Here is a 21679-nt window from a genome sequence, read left to right on the forward strand (position 1 = left end):
GCACCAGTTTGCATTCCCACCAACAGTGCTCGAGGGTTCTCCTTGCCAACCCTTGTTACCTCTTATGTTTTTTATTTTAGCCATTCTGACCATTGTGAGGTAATATCTCATCGTACTTTTGATTTGCATTCCCCTGATAATGAATGATATTGAGCATCTTTTCATGTGTCTGTTGGTCATTTGTATGTCTTTTTTGGAGAAATGTCTGTTCATGTCTTCTGCCCATTTTTAAAAATTGGATTATTTGTTTTTTGGGTGTTGAGCTTTTCAGTTCTTTATTTTAGTTACTAAATCTTTATCATCAGATATGTCATTTGAAAATATCTTCTCCCATGCAGTATGTTGCCTTTTAGGCTTTTTGTTTTGTTTTGTTTTTTACTTAAAAATAGTTGTATTTATATTCTACAATGTACTCAACTACTGGTTTTCTTACAAACTTTCTACAGGATGTTTTTTGAACAGATTCTTCACATTGTGTCTTGACTGTGTTCTTATGGAATTGCAGGGAAATAGTTTTGTGTGTTTCTTTTTTTTTTTTTTTTAATTTTTTTATTGTTTATTTATTTTTGACAGAGAGAGAGAGAGAGAGACAGAGCATGAGTGGGAGAGGGGCAGAGAGAGAGGGAGACACAGAATCCGAAGCAGGCTCCAGGCTCTGAGCTGTCAACACAGAGCCCGACGCGGGGCTCGAACCCACAGACTGGGAGATCATGACCTGAGCCAAAGTCGGATGCTCAACCGACTGAGCCACCCAGGCGTCCCAGTTTTGTGTGTTTCTATAGCTTAATTTGTACTAAAGGGATGACAGATGGTCACATGCAGTCCATAAAGGATTCTGACATGACAAATAGTCAGTTTTTTGACATGGGCCATCCATCCCTTTGATGTTGAAGGTAATGCATCTGTTGAAAGAAGTAATTATAGATTTGGATTACTGATCTCTGCCTCTTCCAGTTTTTCTATATTGTCTTCCCATATAATGTGAACTCTCGTGACTCTAGGATTAGATGCCAAAATGTTCCTTTGAAGCTTAGGAAAGTCTGGTTTTCCTGGAAAATTTTCCCATACTTCTGTCTCAGTATATTCATTATTTACATAGCAGCCAACTCTAATAAATTCTTGCCCTCAATAGGTGCATGTAATTAGCACAACTGTTATACCTACTGCATCTGCATCTGGAATGAGTCTTGGATTAGGTGCCTCAGCTGGAAATAAAACATATGCCATCCTGAAGAAACAGGGCCCACTAAGAGTCTAAAACTTAATCATATTCTTCACTTTCTGCAGAGCCCACATAGAAAATTTTCAATTCCAAGTCTTCAGACAGGTCCTCGATGCACTTGAAGGAGTTCTTGAACTGGAATGGGTTGTAGGAAGGAGAACGATTATCCAGCACCACTACATTGTTCATTTGAACCTTTGGAAAAAAGCAAACAAACAATGGGAACAAGTGTCTTCTTGTGGCACAGTAAAGTCCAGTGTGCGGCTGCTAGAGACAGCGTAGACCCTGACCCTCGAAGCATCTGCCCCGTGTGGTGCAGCAGTGATTTGAGAAACTTTTTTCCTCTTTTTATTTATACCCGAGCACTCCACAGTGTTTTGTAGCTTTCCTGTTTTACTAAACTACAGCCCCCAGTTGACTTCACCCAAGCTCTGACCCTCCTCCTCCAGCGAGGGCCTCACTGGGGAGCAAGATGGAGTCCCTCTCCCAGAATGGGTCACTTCAGCTCCACCTGCTGGTGTGGATTAGGACTGGTTACCTTTTCCTTTTGTTGATGATTTCCTTTGCTGTGGGGAAACTTTATTTTGATGTAGTCCTAACAGTTTATTTTTATTTTTATTTCCCTTGCCTCAGGAGACATATCTAGAAAAATGCTGCTAGGATTAATGTCAAAGAGATTACTGCCTGTGCTCTCTTTTAGGATTTTTATGGTTTCAGGTCTCACATTTAGGTCTTTAATCCATTTTGAGTTTATTCTGGTATAAAAGTGGTCCAGTTTCTTTCTTTTGCATGTGGCTGTCCAATTTTCCCAACACCATTTACTAGAGACTGTCTCTTCCCATTTTATATTCTTGCCCCTTTGTCATAGATTAATTAATTCATTATATAAGTGTGGGTTTATTTCTGGACTCTATCCTGTTTTTCTGTGTCAGTACCATACTGTTTTGATTACTATCGCTTTGCAGTATACCTTGAAATCTGGGGTTGTGATACCTCCAGCTTTGTTATTCTTTCTCAAGATTGCTTTGGCTGTTTGGAGTCTTTCATGGTTCCATACAAATTTTAGGATTGTTTGTTCTAGCTTTGTGAAAAATGCTGGTGGTACTTTGATAGGAATAGTATAGACTTTTTGACCATATTTATTCTTCTAATTCATGAACATGGAATGTCTTTGCATTTCTTTTTGTCATCTTGAATTTATTTTATCAATGTGTTATAGTTTTCAGAGTACAAGTCTTTTACCTTTTTGGTTAAGTTTATTCCTAGGTATTGTATTATTTTTGGTAGAATTGTAAATGGGATTTTCTTAATTTCTCTTTCTGCTGCTCCATTATTAGTGTATATAAAGGCAGCAAATTTCTGTACATTGATTTTGTATCCTGTGACTTCACTGTATTTATTCATTAGTTCTAGTAGTTTTTCAGTGGAGTCTTTAGGGTTTTCTATACGTAGTATCAGGTCATCTGCAAATAACGAAAATTTTGCTTCTTCCTTTCTGATTTGGATGCCTTTTATTTCATTTTCTTGTCTGATTGCTGTGGCTACGACTTCTAATCTATGTTGAATAAAAGTAATGAGAGTAGACATCTTTATGTTGTTCCTGATCTAGAGGAAAAGCTCTGTTTTTCTCCACTGAGTGTGATGTTAGCTGCAAATTTTTCACAGATGATCTTTATTATGCTGAGGTATGTTGCCTCTAAACCTACTTGGTTGAGTTTTTCTTTTTTTTAATCATGAAGGATGTTGAACTTTGTCAAATGCTTTTCTGCCCTATTGAAATGATTATATGGTTTTTATCCTTTCTGTTGTTAGTGTGATGTATCACACTGATTGATTTGCAAATATTGAATCATCCTTGCATGTTTGGAATAAGTCTCATTTGATTGTGGTGAATGATTTTTTTAAAAATATGTTGTTAGATTTGGTTTGCTAATATTTTTGTTGAGGATTTTTGCATTCTGTGTTCATCAGAGATATTAGCTTGTAGTTCTCTTTTTTAGTGGTATCTTTGTCTGGTTTTGGTATCAGGGTAATGCTGACTTCATTGAATGTATTTGGAAGCTTTCCTTCCTCTTACATTTTTTGGAATAGTTTGAGGAAAATGGGTATTAACTAATTTTTAAAAGTTTGGTAGTGTTCACGTATGAATCCATCTGGACTTTCATTTTTTGGTAGTTTTTTGATTACCAGTTCAAATTTGTTGCTTGTAATTGGTCTGTTCAGATTTTCTTCCTGGTTCAGTTTTAGAAGGCTATATGTTTCTAAAAATGTATCCTTTTCTTCTAGGTTATCTATTTTGTTGGCATATAATTTTTCGTAGTATTTTCTTGTAATCATTTGTATTTCTGTGGTATTATTTTCTTTCTTCTACTCATCTTAGGCTTTTTTTTTTCTAGTTCCTTTTTGTGTAAGGTTAGTTTGTTTATTTGGGCTTTTTCTTATTTCTTGAGGTAGGCCTATATCACTATGATCTTCCCTCTTAGAACTGCTTTCACTGAGTGCCAAAGATTTTGTACCACTGTATTTTCATTTGCATTTGTCTCCATTTATTTATTTTTTTAATTTCTTCTTTGATTGCTTCATTGACCCATTGGTTGTTTAGTATCATATTGTTTAGTCTCCATGTGTTTGTGTTTTTTCCAGGTTTTTTTCTTGTGATTTATTTCTAGTTTAATGCCATGGTGATTAGAAAAGATGTATCGTATGCTTTCAATCTTCTTAAATTTATTGAGACTTGTTTTCTGTCTAATATGTGATCTATTCTAGAGAATATTCCATATTCATTGAAAAGAATATGTATTCTGTTGTTTTTTCATGGAATGTCCTGTATGTATCTGTTATGTCCCTCAGGTCCAATGTTTCATTCAAATACATTCTTTCTTTATTGATCTTCTGTTCAAAGGATCTATCCATTGATGTGAATAGAGTGTTAACGTCCCCTACCCTTTGTGTTACCATCAGTTTCTCTCTTTAAGTCCATTAATACTTGCTTTATGTATCTAGGTGCTCCGGTATTGGGTGTGTAGGATTGATCCCTTTATTATGTAATGCCCTTCTCTGTTTCTTGTTATAATCTTTGTTTGAATGTCTGTTTTGTCTGATATAAGATTGGTACCCTGGTTTTTTTGTTTTTGTTTTTGTTTTTTCCACTTCCATTTGCCTGGTGAGTGTTTACTCATCTCTTGGCTGTGGTTTAATTCTCAGTTCAGTTCTCAAACTTTGGTATAATGTTTAGGATCAAATCCATGGAAGGGCAGCTTGGGAGTGAGCTAGAAGTTCATAATCTACTTAATAGGGTTGCTTTTCTAAGCTCTGCTTTCTTGAAGATCTCTCTACTACGTTTGGGTTTGCTGTAGCTTCCCCCTACCCCCCCCAGCCCAGTTCTCTAGAAAGGTGGGGCTTTATTTGCCCTGCCCTACTGCACACTTTCTGCAATGATACTTGTGTCTGGAGCCAAGCAATGGATATTTATTTATGTTGTCCTCTTGGAACAGCAGCTCTTCTAGTTGGAGAAAAAAGTTCCAATCCCTCAGTGTTGTGGTGCCTGTGAGCCCCTGGCTGTCATCTGAACTCATTCTTTCTCCTCAAGCCTGAGATAGAGAACTTCTACCTGAGTTCTCTGTACCTGTGCCAAAGCCCATTTCTGGGTTCTCCTTCAGGTTGATGAATCAGATGGGGAAAAAAATGGTAAAGTCCCCATTGTTTAGATGGTACATCAGATTCTGTTCTTCCTGAATTCATGAACATCTCTCCTTTTGTTCAGATCTTAATTTTTTTCAACAACGTTTTGTACTTTCTACATCCAGTAGTCTCCCTTTGTCCATAGTTTTGCTTTCTGCAGTTTCAGTTACCTGAGATCAACCACGATCTAGAAGCAGATGATTCTCCTTCTTACCCATTGTCAGAGGGTGATAGTGGCCTAATGCTGCATCACAATGCCTACATCATTCACCTCACTTTATCTCATCATTTAGGCATTTTATCATCTCATATCATCATGAGAAGGGGGAATCAGTACAATAACATATTTTGAGAGAGGGAGAAACCACATTCACGTAACTTTTATTATCATTTTATGTACAGTTTTACTTATTTTATTTTTTTATTACAGTTTTATCACAGTGTTGTAATTGCATTATTTTATTAGTACTATTGTTAATTTTTACTGTCCCTAATTTATAAATTAAACTTTATCATTGGCATGTGTGTATGGGATAAAACTTTGCTTATCTAATGAGCTTTGCTTATCTAATAGTTGCTTAGTGAAGATCCTGAGATAATGATGCTTGTAAGTCATAACTCATATAGCTGCTTTTTCCTCATCAATGAGACCATTGTTTATACTTTGTTTAAAGCATGAACACTTGTTTTTTACCTTCTTATGCATTATCCCCAAACTGAGGGTTCCTTGAGATCTATCTTGAGATTCTCCAGAGCATCTAATAGAATGTTCTACATCCAGGGTACACAAATGCTTGTAGGTTAAATAAAGAGTGGTAAAGACTTAACTGCAGGGTATAGCATTACAAGTGGCCCCCAAACAGAAGGCCTCTGAGTTTATAATTAATGTGTACATCAAAAAATTTCAAGAATCTATGTTGTTTGGTACCTCTCACCTTCAGTGAACAAACAGTGCATAGCAATGCACATTTCTACCTAAAACAGACCTTTTTTTTTTAATTTTTAATTTTTTTTAAATTTTATTTTTTATTTTTTTAAATTTACATCCAAATTAGTTAGCATATAGTGCAACAATGATTTCAGGGGTAGATTCCTTAGTGCCTCTTACCCACATAGCCCATCCCCCCTCCCACACTCCCTCCAGTAACCCTCTGTTCTTCATATTTATGAATCTCTTATGTTTTTTTTTTATTGTATGAAATTTATTGTCAAATTGGTTTCCATACAACACCCAGTGCTCATCCCAAAAGGTGCCCTCCTCAATACCCATCACCCACCCTCTCCTCCCTCCCACCCCCCATCAACCCTCAGTTTGTTCTCAGTTGAATCTCTTATGTTTTGTCTCCCTCCCTGTTTTTATATGACTTTTGTTTCCCTTCCCTTATGTTCATCTGTTTTGTCTCTTAAAGTCCTCATATGAGTGAAGTCATATGATTTTTGTCTTTGTCTGACTAATTTCACTTAGCATAATACCCTCCAATTCCATCCATATAGTTGCAAATGGCAAGCTTTCATTCTTTTTGATTGCTGAGTCATACTCCATTGTATATATATGCCACATCTTCTTTATCCACTCATCCATCAATGGGCATTTGGGCTCTTTCCATGCTTTGGCTATTGTTGATAGTGCTGCTATAAACACGGGGGTGCATGTGTCCCTTTGAAACAGCACACCTGTATCCCTTGGATAAATGCCTAGTAGTGCAGTTTCTGGGTCATAGGGTAGTTCTATTTTTAGCTTTTTGAGGAACCTCCATACTGTTTTCCAGAGTGGCTGCACCAGCTTGCATTCCCACCAGCAATGCAAACGAGATCCTCTTTCTCCGCATCCTCGCCAATATCTGTTGTTGCCTGAGTTGTTAATGTGAGCCATTCTGACAGGTGTAAGGTTGTATCTCATTGTGGTTTTGATTTGTATTGCTCTGATGATGAGTGATGTGGAGCATTTTTTCATGTGTCAGTTGGCCATCTGGATGTCTTCTTTGGAGAAGTGTCTATTCATGTCTTTTGCCCATTTCTTCACCAGATTATTTGTTTTTTGGGTGTTGAGTTTGATAAATTCTTTATAGATTTTGGATACTAACCCTTTATCTTATATGTTGTTTGCAAATATCTTCTCCCATTCCGTCGGTTGCCTTTTAGTTTTGCTGATTGTTTCCTTCTCTGTGCAGAAGCTTTTTATTTTGATGAGGTCCCAGTAGTTCATTTTTGTTTTTGTTTCCCTTGCCTCCAGAGACGTGTTGAGTAAGAAGTTGCTGCAGCCAAGATCAAAGAGGTTTTTGCCTGCTTTCTCCATTTTGATGGCTTCCTGTAACAGACCTCTTTTTAATTCATTTTAGATCCTTTGCTAGCAATTGCTGCATTTTTGTTTTTTTGTTTGGACATAGATTGCCTCTGTGTTCCTTTCCTACACTAAATGAAGTACTACACACACCCCACCATTTGTCTGTTTTCTTATTTATCTTACACAGTATGTATTTCCTTAGGGTATTTTATCTTTGGGGCTTTATTTTTCTTTAACTGAATAAAATAGAGCATAAAAAGATTTTAAAAGTATCTTTAGCTCCTTAGGCTAAATGCTCAGAGGCCTCTCTGGCAAGGCAGTACTCCGGCCTGGTACTCTATAAGGCTTTAATCCTTGCAGTCTACTCCTGCTCCTCCAGGTCTAGCATTTCAGCAGATAAAGTTTCCTTTATTGTACATATTTTGTTCTGTTTTTCCTCGTCATAGAGTAGTTACATCATATATAGATTTAACTCAAACACTGACTTCAGATCTCACCCCATTTTTACATTGGAAAAAAAATGTCATCTATCAGCAAACCTGCCTTCTTCCCTGCTCAGAAAGCCCCCAGTCCTATGGACACTGCTCCTTGGTATAGAAAGTCAGTGTTTATGTTTATCAATTAGAATACTCTTGGCTTGGATTAACAGAATTCTCAACTAAAGGTGGCTTAAACAGTGAGGATTTATTTGTCTTGTTTAATGAGAAATCCAAAGTTAAGCAGTCCTAAAGTTGGCAAAATGGTCTAGTGATTTCAGGGTTCTGGTTTTCCCTCTAGAATTTCAATATGGCTATACCTGCCTAAGCATCATATCCCCAAACAACATCTGTTGTACAGCTACTTTTCCTGGTGTGTGTGTGTATAAGAAAGAGAGATCAAAGAGGAAAAACTTTCCCATTAAACCCATGCGTGCCTCCTCATATATCTCATTGTGGGAGGTAGACTCTGACTGAAGAAAGAAGGTGGAAAATGGCTGTTGTCTGGGCAATCACCAGTATCTGCATATGCGTATATATTTGCATGTGTGAGTAAGAGAGAGAGAGAAATCATAGTGATCTTTTTTTTTTTTTTTTTTAATGGCTCAAGGCTGTTGTTCCCAGGTAAAGTTATACGTGAACTCCTAGCAGAGCTTTCAATGACCCGCCACACTGGAGGAGGAGGATGGTGGCATTTGTGCTAAAATTGCCTTTGCTTCCGATGGCACAATCAGAATTTTATATTTTGACTTTTGATTGGAGCATTTAGTCTATTTACATTCGGAGTGATTATTGAAAGATATGAATTTAGTGCCATTGTGTTACCTGTAAAGCTGCTGTTTCTGGTGATGTTCTCTGTTCCTTTCTAGTCTGTTGCTTTTGGTATTTCTTTCCCACTCAGAGAGTCTCCTTTAATATTTCTTGCAGGGCTGGTTTAGTGGTCATGAAGTCCTTTAGTTTTTGTTTGTTTGGGAAACTCTTTGTCTCAGTTTCCATTCTGAATGACAGCCTTGTTGGATAAAGAATCCTTGGCTGCCTATTTTTCCCATTTAGCACGTTGACTATTTCCTGCCATTCCCTCTGACCTGACAGGTTTCTGTGGACAGATCTGCAAGCCTGATCTATCTTCCCTTGTAAGTTAAGGACTTTTTTCCCTTGCTGCTTTCAGGATTCTTTCCTTGTCTGTGCGTTTTGTGAATTTGACTATATGATATGTCTAGGTGATGGCTGGCTTTTGTTGAATTTAATGGGAGTTTCCTGTGCTTCTTGGGTTTCGATGCCGGTGATCTTCTCCAGAGTAGGGAAGTTTTCAGTTATGATTTGCTCAGATAAACCTTCTTCCCCCCTTTCTCTCTCTTCTTCTTCTGGGACTCCTATGACATGCATGTTATTACATTTTAAGAAGTCACTGAGTTCTCTAAGTCTACCTTCATTTTACTTTTTAAAACTCTTGCTTTTGTGATTTCAGGCTGAGTCCAGAAATCTTCCTGAAACGCCCGGTGGTTGAAGGAAATCGTTGGAGGTTGGACTGCATTCTTAAACGAAAAGCAGTACGTATTCCAAACCTTGGCTGATGTAATTTTTTCAGTGTTTATTGTTTCTGAAATACCTTTTCTTTTCAAAGCCCTTCATATATAAGCATAGCTTTTTTCTTTAGAGTTTGATAAAAAGTGGAATATTTGTGGTTTTCAAGTTTATTTGTTTCTTTTTTCCTGTTACTATTGACTGCATAAATATGTTAGCCTAATTCACAGCATGGATTATATCAGGAACTCTAAGTTTTGATTTTTAATCAGTTATAGGCAGTTAATTTTATAGGCAAAAAAACTGTAACAAGATTTTATCATTGAATAATAAAGGGTGAAATGAAATGTAGCATTTTATTTTTTATTCATTATTCTGCCATTTGATCAAAACACAAAGTCATTAGGAGAATGATTTCATTCAGTTGGGGCCAAGATAATGTAGAAGAATATCAAAAAGAAGGGCAGTAAGAATTGGTGTTGCTTTGGTTCCAGTTTTGAGACAGTTCATGGTAAAAATGTGGAATTGTCTCCTCTCCAGTTGACCCTGTAGATTCTGGGTAAGCATTGAGTGTATTCTTTTTGGTATAAAAAGTAAGTAACTGAAACAGTATAGGCTCATCAATGACTACTTTACATTCTTATTTCTAATGAATGTTTTTATATAGTTGGCTCTCAACCAAGGTAAATTAAGTAAAATTAGAATAGATCTGGATTTGTTATTAATCATGTCCAAATTAGGAAGTGCCAGCTTTTTTTTCTACTATTACTTGAAATTGTCTTAAGCTTTTTTATTCTATCATTTTTTAAATGTTTATTTATTGTTTTTCATTTTTGAGAGAGAGAGAGTGTGTGTGAGTGAGAGAGAGTGAGTGCAAGTGGGTAAGCGCAGAGAGAGAGGGAGACACAGAATCCGAAGCAGGCTCCAGGCTCTGAGCCATCAGCAAAGAGCCTGACGCGGGGCTCAGACTCACGAACCAGGAGATCATGACCTGAGCCGAAGTCAGACTCTTAACTGAGCCACGCAGGCACCCCTTTATTATTCTATCATTAAACATTCTAACATAATTTGTAGATCCTGGGTAATTGGGTAAAAACAAGAATTTTTGTTTCTTATAGTTGTGACTCATTTCTTCTTTCCCGTTCTCCACATTCTCTTATTGCTTTCCCCATTTACCCATCCTCCCTCTTTCAGTGTCTTTCCCCATGCCTTTAAGATTTCTAAAGAAAATCCATAGATATAGTCAGACCTCACTAATACTGATGGCAAAAGAAGTTGATAAGCTTTATTTCAGACACATGTTCTGCCAAACAGCATTATTTTCATGGCTAGTCTAATTCATTGCCTCAAAAGAATTCCATTCACAAAATTGGAAATTCTATCTTCAAAAGCGTTATTTGTATGTTCATTAAATAAATAATTCAGCATAAAGTTACTGAGTGTCTCCTAGGAGCCAAGTACTACACTAATTACTAAAGATGCCATGAATGTGAGTAGGACTCCATCCCTGCCCATGGAAGGCTTGCTGAAGGACTCGTGTCCCAGGTTTAGTCCTAGCCTTATCAAACTTCCTTCCACATATTGAATGGGCTATAGCCTTCTCCACGTTTCTGTCCATCAAACAGCGTTTTTCCCATCTCTCCTCAAGATTCCATTTTAGTTAAGTTGTTCCAATCTGGCCTAGCAATTGTCAACCATACTAGTAAATCCTCTCTTCATAGTACGTATCCAACACTTTACTGTTGTAGGTTTCAATCAATATGTATTTGTTGAGTGCCTACTATGGGAAGCTCTGGTGGGGAAGTCCCTCACAATATGAGGAATTTAGGGCATTTAGGATGGGCAAAAAAATTTAAATGAAAGGAAGAAGTTTCTAGGTGTAGAAACTGTGGTGAGGAAACATTCCGGAGGCAGGAATTCCCAAGGCTTTGTCAGTCACAGTAAAGTGACAAGGCTGATTATAGCTGAGTGTTAGCGTAAGTACGATGAGGGATCAAGCTGGAAAGACCATTGCAGCCAGATGTGGAGGCTTGCGAGCCAAGTCAGTCGTTTGGACTTTATGGAAGAAAGTAGGAAGTGACTGGGGAAGGTTCGAGTCTGGTAGAGGAGTCTGGTGATCTGATCAAAATGGCGTATTAGGAAGGTGAGTCTGGCAATGGGAAGAAGTGGAAAGAACTCGGGTTCGATGAGCTAAATTCCAGCTGACTTGAGTGTGAGGTGCCTACAGGACATCTGAGTAACTTCCAGAAAGCTAGCAAATGCCTGAGCAGGGCTTAGGAGAAAGATTCTAAAGATCCTGCAGGCCTGGCCCTCCATGTTGTGTTAGCTCTCATATGTTTGTTTTCCCCTCAGGCTACTGTCTAGTTGACTTTTCTATCACTAGTGTGGGCTTTCTTTGCTTTTATGGCCCATGAACCCTGGTGAGGTCCTAGGTGAACATCATGGCCAAGTAAATACTATTGCCTGATAATGGTGCTTCATTTCAATTCCATCTGCTTTGTGAAACTTGGAATTTTTAAATTGCACGTAATGATTTTAAAAATTTCCCAAGGGGGGGTACCTGGGTGGCTCAGTTGGTTGAGTATCCTACTTGATTTCAGCTCAGGTTATGATCCCAGGGTCATAAGATCGAGCCCTATATCAGTTTTTGAGCTGCGCATGGAGCCTTCTTGGGATTCTCTCTCTCCCTCTCCCTCTGGCCCTCTCTCCTGCTCTTGTGCTCGCTCTCTCTCTCTCTCAAAAAAACAACTTCCTAAGGAAATAGTAATATTATTAAATATTAATTTCTTAGTGGTACATTTGGCAGAATTGCTCTTCCTTAATTTAGCTATACCATATTATTTTGGTCATAAATTTTTAATACCCAGATCATTGTAAATTGTTATTTTCTATGCCTACAAACACTGTCTCACCTAAATTATTTAGCTTCTGAAAGCCACTACTTTCACAGAGTACTGGGTTGAAAAAATAACATTTATTCTTACATTAATGGATCCCAGAGATCCACAAGGTTGATTAAAATAAATACATTTTTTTTCTTCTATCTCATTGTGTAGATTTGGGGGGAGGAATTTTGTGTCTCTGCCTCATAGCCAAGATACAGGCAAACATCTCTTACAATGGCTGTTTTTATGGAAGAAATACAGTATTTTATTTCTCTAGTGATAGCCAAACTGGTAATTTCCTATTTCTTTTGCCTTTTGAATAACAGTGTTATCATTTAAAGTAGCATAAGCCAACCTTGACTTAGAGGCTGATTATGGCTCAAGTCAGCATCCCAGGGTTTCCCACAGGTCTGCATGGACTGCCCCAAGAGTTGAAATAAAGTGCATCATAGTTATGGCAACTGTATGCGTGTACCCAATGTGTATATTTCAACCTTAGAAATGTGATGATTCTTTTTTTAAAAATTTTAAATGTTTATTTATTTTTGAGAGAGAAACACACAGAGTGCGAGAGAGAGAGAGAGGGGGGCAGAGAGAGAGAGACAGAGAGAGAGAGACATAAAATCCGAAGCAGGCTGTAGGCTTTGAGCTGTCAGTACAGAGCCCAACACAGGGCTCAAACTCACAAACGGTGAGATCATGACCTGAGCTGAAGCCAGACGATTAACTAACTGAACCACCCAGGCACCCTAGGAACATGATATTTCTGATGGGACTTGCACTGAAAAAAATCTTCAAATGCAGCCACCTGGAGACCTACAGAAAAGGGTTTAGGTCCTCAGGGGTGATTTTGTTGTGAGGTAGTTTCTTTCTGTCCTGGACCACAAGCCACATTCTAGAGTTGCAATCAGTAATCATTTAGGAGGAAAAGATGTTCAGGTTTGTCAAATGAGATAATCACATCTCCACACAGGAAAACCAAACAGGATCTTATCAAAGTGGTGGGCTAGAAGGGCATGTGTGGGAAAGGAAAAATAGATCTTCAACCTTGAAGACTATGCTTCAAATAGAACTGGTTCAAAAAAAAAAAAAAAAAAAAAGATAGGAGCATTTGTGCTTTTTCACATTGCTTACATTGAATGGTGAGGATGTGATCTCCTGTCCTTTATTTTTCATTTTCCCCAAATATTGCACACTCTGCAGAAGTCCTTGACAAATGATAAAGTTGGTGATTATCCTGGGGATGCATAAGTTAAGCTGTCTCGAGGCAGGAGACAAACCTGGCTGCATTTAGAAAATATTTTGACCACAGTATTTTGAGTAATCAGAGAGAAAACAATGGACTCAAAAAAGTCTCTTTGATGTCAACTATAAATTTTTTTTTACTTTTTGTTGTCTTCACATGTATTTTGTATATGTGAAGTTCCTAAAAATTCCTACTATGTATACTCTTATGTCTGCTCTACTTGATTCAAAACTAATTAGAAAAGAGGTCAGAACTTTCAACTTTTGAAACTCCGGTTTTACGAAGTTTATACTGTGTTTATAGTGTGACATGTGTTCCGTTAACCTTTGGGTTACGTGACTTCAGCAGAGATGAGAAAGATGACATTGTGTAATCCCCTCCAGGCCATTCATTTTTCTACTTGGCCTATTAATACTTTACTTCCTCCTCTGTAATAAGAAGTAATTTCCCCTAGGGTCATGAAAAGGTATTGGTAAAACATTGGATGCTTCAGATGTGTATTTCTTAAATTACAGAATTCACATCAGTCCTTTTTTCTTTTCTAATTTGGCTTTCATTTTGCACAGTTATTTCTCACATTTTGTGTAAGGCTGCACTATTATGAGCAGGAAAATGCCTTCATTTTCAGGAAACATTTTTCCTTTGCCCTTTGTAGTTTAGGGTTTATGATAGTGTTGTAATACTTTGACCAAAAGAAGAGGAATTTATTGCTTTATGATCATAGACATCTTGTCACTAATTAACTGTTCATTCTGATACAGATATAAGTAAATAATTGTAAACCAGATTACCTAAAATGAACAGTTTTCTTACTTCCTTATTAGTCTTTTGTATATAAGCTAAAAAGACTTAAAAGTCTCTACCCTATTTCCTTTGGAGTTAATTTATTTCAATGAGAAAAGAAAAAATATAGAAGAAAATGTAAGGCATTGATAAATGGAGGGTAATAATGTAATCCATTAGTGTTAACATCTCTATTATTTCAAAAATCCATTAGTTATGCAGGTCAGTAGAAAACTGTAAGAATCAGGCCAGGGTCTGGAACTAGAAGGTAGTATGCTAAGCAAAATTAGAGAAAGACAAATATCATATGACTTCACTCATATGATGACTTTAAGAGACAAAACAGATGAACATAGGGGAAGGGAAGCAAAAATAATATAAAAACAGGGAGGGAGACAAAACATAAGAGACTCTTAAATATGGAGAACAAACAGCGGGTTACTGGAGGGGTTGTGGGAGGGGAGATGGGCTAAATGGGTAAGGGGCATAAAAGGATCTACTCGTAAAATCATTGTTGCGCCATATACTAACTTGGATGTAAATTAAAAAATAAATTAATTGGGGCGCCTGGGTGGCGCAGTCGGTTAAGCGTCCGACTTCAGCCAGGTCACGATCTCGCGGTCCGTGAGTTCGAGCCCCGCGTCGGGCTCTGGGCTGATGGCTCAGAGCCTGGAGCCAGTTTCTGATTCTGTGTCTCCCTCTCTCTCTGCCCCTCCCCCGTTCATGCTCTGTCTCTCTGTCCCAAAAATAAATAAACGTTGAAAAAAAAAATTAATAAATAAATAAATAAATAAATAAGGAAAAAAAAAAAAAAAAAGAATCAGGCCAGGGTCTAAATTGCAACTACTATCCTTCAAGAATGGTAATTTCATAAGCTGAAGAAGCACAATTTCATTCATTTAAAATAAACGTGATGAAAGATGTCAGGTATAATGTTTTATAATTTGGGTTGCAATTTTGGGTTTTAGACTTTATACTATATCCTTAAATGGGAGGCTATTTTGTGTTACTGTTATTCAGTACCGAATCCTAAAATACCCAAATAGCAGAGTGTATATGAACACTAGAGGGAAAAAATAATGTTCTAGTTTGCATTTAGAGCTCTCCACCAGTGGTTCATTGCAGAGCACTAAGTGACTGAACTCTTAGAAGCTAATCTGTTCATGTCTTGCCTACACTTTCACTTCCTTATTTCTTTATCTGGTCTGTCCTTATGCACTTGGTTGCAGTAATAGTTGCATGATTTTAATTACTAATAAGAAAATTCCAAAAGTCAGCTATTAACCAGAGAAATAGGATGACATATATATTTTTTTATCCTATTTTTTTTTCAGGGTCAGAATGCATTTTACTTTTCAGATTCAAATTTAAATTTTAGTTAACATACTCTGCAATATTGGTTTCAGGAGTAGAATTTAGTGATTCTTCACTTACATACAATACCCAGTCTCATTATTACAGGTGCCCTCCTTAATATCCATCGCCCATTTGACTTTCCTTAATGCAGCTCAGAACATAGATTTAAGTATATTCCTCCAAAAATGTATGCACTTTTCAGATGTTACATCAAGAAATAGAGTGTTAGTATTTTGAAATTTTTTTGAATGCTTATTTATTTGAGAGAGAGAGAGAGAGAGAGAGAGAGAGAGAACAAGCGGGGGAGGGGCAAAGAGAGAGACAGAGACTCAGATTCCAAAGCAGGCTCCAGGCTCTGAGCTGTCAGCAGAGCCTGATGTCGGGCTCGAACTCACAAGCCATGAGACCATGACCTGAGCCAAAGTCAGATACTTCTCCTACTGAATTACTCAGGCACACCGAGAGTGTTAGTATTTTGAAGGGATGTGTTCTTATAAGGATTTAATGGCCAAAACATGCTTCTTAATATTGGCAGACCAATATTGGGGAACTATATACATATATTTGGTGTACTCCAAGATTTTGTACCTGCAACTTAAAAATATTAACTCTTATGATACTTCATATTTTTATAGTGTTGCAACAATAACCAATTCTTATAAATTAGTTGCGTTCGACCCAGTTGGCTTCTTAAATTAATGACTCAAATTTCCATTATGAAGTATATCTAATTACCATGGATTGTTAATTTAAATTGTAATTAAATTACTCTTTGTCACTATAGTTTATTTCATATGCCAGTATCTCTAATGCTTTATAAAGTGCTGTACTGTGTACAAGTTCTTACCTTTTATCTCTAGGATTTTAAATGCCTAGGTGTAGATACATTATCCAATATGTATGCAGTATGCTTCAAAATGGCTTCAGAGCTGCTGGATATAGAGAACGCAAATTCAAATGTTGCAAACTGCACAGAAGTACTGAGGATACAAACCTAAAAAGTAAAAAGGTCATATAAGAAGTGGGGGTAAATAAGATAAGAGTTTCCTGGAGGAATACATTCTTAACTGTATGTTGGTGAGGGGACTAGAAGAGGAAGGACATTCAGGTGTGGGGCAATTTAGCTAAAACCTTATCACTATCCAAACTAGCAGAGAAAATACTATTTTTTTTATACTACCAGCTATTAGACATTGTCTTTTTTTTTAAAGAATATTGCATTTATTTGTTTATTATAAAGTTGACTTATTTATTTTTGAGAGAGAGCGACAGAACATGAGTGAGGTAGGGGCAGAGAGAGAGGGAGACACAGAATTCAAAGCAGGCTCCAGGCTCTGAGCTGTCAGCACAGAGCCCAATGCAGGGCTCAAACCTGCAAACTGCAAGATCATGACCTGAGCAGAAGTTGGGCACTTAACCAACTGAACCACCCAGGCACCCCGACATTGTCTTTTTGATAGTTAATACTAATAAAAATATTACTAACATAGCATGTTCAAGTTTATCAGGCACTTTTGATTTAATTTGACCTTCACAATGGCCTTATTTGTCTTCTTTTAAGTCCAAGGTCTAAGGTTGAATCAATGTTAATTTTGTGCTGCTGCTAAATCTCAGGGATTTTTGAACATTAGAGAAACTTCCAAAGAAGTCATGTCACAAATAGACATTAATGATGTAATTATGAGTTCCAAATGTGAATCACTATATTCATCTTTGAAGATAAAGAAATGTTTTTTTTTTACTTAAGTAATTTTTCATAAAGAAAAATTCTATTAAAATACTCCAGAAACATTTAAGGGATATTTAGTGTGATTTATTGCCATCAGAGTTTTTTGTCACTGCTATTTTAACTAATGGAAGTGTAATAAAAACAAACCAAAAACCCTAATCCTGCAACCTGAATCAGGCCAACACTTTCCTTAATGTTGTGTAAGTGTTTGAAAATGTTCACAGGTATAAGACCATCACTTTTCGCTGGTAAGTTTACCATTTCAGCCTTTTCAAATATTGACACTCTGTCTTGGTATGACAAGTCCTAAGAATGGAAGGGAGATACATTTTTGTTATATTTGTATCTTAATATATACTTATGTTTCACCTTCTCGTATTGCATTTTTCATTAAATATCTTATTATACTTGTTTATAGAAGAAACTTTATAATACACAGGCAAGAAAAAGACAAGAAAAAGCATAACCTACTTTCAGAAATTCTCATTCCTCCTTGTGTTCTCTCTTGTGGCAGCAAGAGGGGGTGAGAATCTTCATAATGCTCTACAAAGAGGTGGAACTTGCTCTTGGAATCAACAGTGAATACAGCAAGAGGACTTTAATGCGTCTACACCCCAACATAAAGGTAATAGGTTCATCCTTCTGAACAACCTTTCTGCTGTATTATTCTGTAGTCTTTCAGGTGTGCTTTGCTTTGAGCAGTGGTAATTTGTAGAATTCCCTAATGTACATTTTGAGTGAATAGCATTGGATCCTTCTCAGAAATAAAACAAAAATACTTTCTTATACTTCTGATATCGATGGGGTCCGCAGAGTTCACATTTCTGTTTCTCCTAACCTGATAATTTAGCCAAGAACACACCTTCTACAATTGTTTCAATACTCAGGAGCTTCGTCAAGTTCCCTTGCTCCTTGTTGAGATTATCCTGGAATGTCTTAGATGTGGTCTCCCTGTGATGTCCCTTGAATGTTCATAGCAACAGAGAGCTCATCTAGGATTTAAAAAGCTTTTTCTTAATAGGTGTTATATACAAAACTAATTAAAATAAATAAATACAATAAGCAATAAAAAAGAGCAGTTTGATATTTACTAAAGACTGAAAAAGCTATCAATAATTATTGCCAAGTCATTGAGATACACCAAGGCATATGAATTAATAAATCTCCAGCAGGCTTACAGTATATAACAATTATGTGTTTTTATTTGGCTAAAAGAAGATGTTCCACGTAAATACTAATCAAAAGAGAGCAGCAGTGGCTATACTAGTATCAGATGATATTATAATAGAAAAAGTTTATAATATATAAGGAAGGACATTATATATTATTAAAAGTTTTAATGTAGCAAAAAGATACAGCAATTGTAAACATATACATACCTGATAATGACTATCAAAATATATAAAGCAAACACCGACAGAATTGAAGGACCAAATAGACAATTGTACAATCAATTGTATAATAGTTGGACACTTTAATATCCCAATCTCAATAATGATTTGTATATACATACAGTGGAGTATATTTAAGTCTTAAAAAGAAATGAAATTCTGATGTATGCTAAAACATAGGTGAACCTTGAACACCTTATTCTAGATGAAATAAGCCAATAACAAAAAGGCAAATAGTAAGATACTTAGTCAAATTCATAGAGACATAGAATGGTGTTTGCCAGGGGTTACAGGGAGGAGGGAATGGGAAGTTATTGTTCATTGGATACAGCGTTCCAGTTTTGCAAAATGAAGCGTTCTGGAGGTACATAATGGTGATGATTGAACAATATGAATGTATGTAATGCCACTGAACTGTCCATTTAAAAATGGTCAAAATGGTAAATTTTGTGTTACGTGTATTTTACTACACACAACAAATGTAGGTTACTAAGAACTTTAGTAGTCTCCAAAGTTTTTGGAATGCCTTACTTAAAGATATACAAAAATAGGATAGGTCAGTCTGGGATCATCTAAAGAGATTTCTCTTTAGGGGTGCCTGGGTGGCTCAGTCAGTTAAGCCTCCAACTTCAGCTCAGAACAGTTCGTGAGCTTGAGCTCTGCATCAGGCGCTGTGCTGACAGCTCAGAGCTTGGAGCCTGCTTTGGATTCTCTGTCTCCCTCGCTCTCTGCCCCTCTCCCACTTGCACTCTGTCTCTCTGTGTCTCTCAAAAAATAAATGAGCGTTAAATTAAAAAAAAATAAAGAGAATTCTCTTTGAAAGCAGGAGAATAATAACTCCTCAAAATATCTTTCAAATCAAGAGCTGCCAAAGTATGTATATCCCTATATCCATATGCTTGCAATTTCAACTCAGTGGCTGCCAAAATATCAATATACCTATTAAAAATTTTCTCAGAGGTAGATGTTGGTTAAACATTTTCAGAGTTTTTTGTTGTTTTTAAAATAAGATCAGGTATAGCATAAGCCTTTTAGGTAGAAAAAAAGGAATCAGCTCTTACATTACAAAAGGTATTACAGCTTTTACTGAAATATGTGACCACATTTCTAGTTAAATGGCAGCTTCCCCCAAATGTGGTATGGGGCAGGGCTGGTGGGGAGGCTTAAAAAAGTAACCAGGAATCTTCCTCTTGTAAGCACTGAGAATGAAATTAGAAGTTTGGTGTATACAGAGCATATTCTGGTATTTGAATTATAGAAAATGCTATTCAGGGGATAAAACAGATATATTTTATTAAAACATGAAGAACTTTTTAAAAAGTGCATTACTCGTGGGTTTTTTCTTTTCCCTCCCAAGGTGATGAGGCACCCAGATCATGTATCATCCAGCGTGTATCTGTGGGCTCATCATGAGAAAATTGTTGTCATCGACCAGTCAGTGGCTTTTGTGGGTGGGATCGACCTGGCCTATGGAAGGTGGGATGACAACGAACACAGACTCACGGACGTGGGCAGTGTGAAGCGTGTCACTGTAGGACCATCTCTGAGTTCCTTCACAGTAAGTAAATCTCACCTTTATGGAACTGCATAGAAGGGACATGATTTGTATAAGTATGTGTTAATAGCATGACTGATTGATTGGTTCACTGGGGGAAGCATATTCCTGGATGGACAGACCTGGTTTCAAAGACCACCTAGCAAGTCTGTAACTTTGCATCTCTTAATCTCTTTCTTCTCTTGTAAGAGAAAACAGATCCAACAGAGCATTTGCCAGCTCATAATTAACTCCTGTTTTCCATTTGAACGAAAGATTCATTTCCTATTTGGAAAAAAAAATGTTCATAAACAAAAATGTGCATCAGTTGAGCTTTAAGTTAAATAAGCAGCCTTACTACAAGTACCTGCAAAGGTTTTTGAAATCTTCCTACTTAAAAACATGCAAAAATAGGATAAGTCAGTCTGGAGTCATGGAGGGACTTCTTTTTGAAAGCAGGAGTTTCATAACTTCTCAAAGTACCTTTTAAATCAAGTGCTGCCAAAATACCCATATGGCCATATCCATAAACAGTGCTTAGTGGTTTAACTCTAATGGTTGCCAAAATATCAATACACTCATTAAAAATTTTGATGGTCTCCATTTTATCTTGCTGCTGTATATGCTGGTGACTTTTCTGGAAAACGTAGAGATTTAGTGAATAAGTAGCAAAAAAAAACGGTTGACAGAAAAAGCACTATTCACGTTTATCGGAGGAAGCAATTCAGTAGCTCAATGGTGAATATAGCTCATGTAATTGTATTTGACATAAAAAGGTTAACTGGTATGAAATTTCAAGAATTTAATCTACTTCAGGGGGATGTACAATGGAACGCCTGGTATTCCTTTGCCAGTATTTAAGCAGCTCACAAGAATCCTCCAATGCCCTGTGGCTGACCTCACACATTGTTGTGTGTCTATTAGACCATCATGTGTGAACTTTACACGTCAGCTCAACTAGAATTAAAGGGTCACATTGCAGCATATCCTATGAGGTATCTTTTTTCTTTCTTTCTTTTTTTTTTTTTAAATAACTCTCTCAGGCTGAAACAACAGAGTCCATGGAATCCTTAAGCCTTCAAGATAAAAACAAAGCTAGTAACAATCCGCCCACCCTGAGGAGCGTTGATGATATGGATTCAAAACTGAAAGGAGTAGGAAAATCCAGAAAGTTCTCGAAATTTAGCCTCTACAGACATCTCCACAGGCACCACCTGCACGATGCAGACAGCATCAGCAGCATCGACAGTGCCTCCAGTAAGTCTTCGTCTTTGCTAGAATTTATCTGGATGATGTTCTGTTCTTTCACAGCCGGACACTGTGGACCAGGTTTTAAACCTGTCTTTCTGTAATGGAGTAGCATGAGTAATGCTGAAAGGTGGCTATCACCTATTCAATATCATTCCATTTTGTGGCTTAGTTTGCCTCATTTTAGAACAGAGTTATTGTTGTAGTCACACAAGTAGTTGTGACAACCACAATTCATACTTCTGATGGTAGCAGGATGTCTAAGCATTTCTAAAATAATGCCAAGTTATAAAGAAAAAAAGAAAAGTATTAAGCATCCT

General features: G+C 37.0%; 1 protein-coding gene and 1 pseudogene across 5 annotated transcripts in view; one reads left to right on the forward strand and one right to left on the reverse strand.

Moving 5' to 3' along the window:
- The window catches only part of PLD1 (phospholipase D1), a 205797-nt gene that overhangs the window by 110896 nt on the left and 73222 nt on the right, over positions 1–21679 (forward strand). For all 5 annotated transcript variants that reach the window (XM_045502972.1, XM_045502974.1, XM_045502975.1 and 2 more), the window contains 4 exons: positions 9132–9213; positions 17701–17811; positions 19935–20135; positions 21155–21368. In XM_045502972.1, the coding sequence (XP_045358928.1) occupies positions 9132–9213; positions 17701–17811; positions 19935–20135; positions 21155–21368 (608 nt within the window). The remainder of the gene's footprint in view (positions 1–9131; positions 9214–17700; positions 17812–19934; positions 20136–21154; positions 21369–21679) is intronic.
- LOC123575969 lies at positions 813–5609 on the reverse strand (annotated as a pseudogene).

The sequence above is a fragment of the Leopardus geoffroyi genome, chromosome C2, assembly GCF_018350155.1.
Source record: "Leopardus geoffroyi isolate Oge1 chromosome C2, O.geoffroyi_Oge1_pat1.0, whole genome shotgun sequence".
Classification (NCBI taxonomy): Eukaryota; Metazoa; Chordata; class Mammalia; order Carnivora; family Felidae; genus Leopardus; species Leopardus geoffroyi.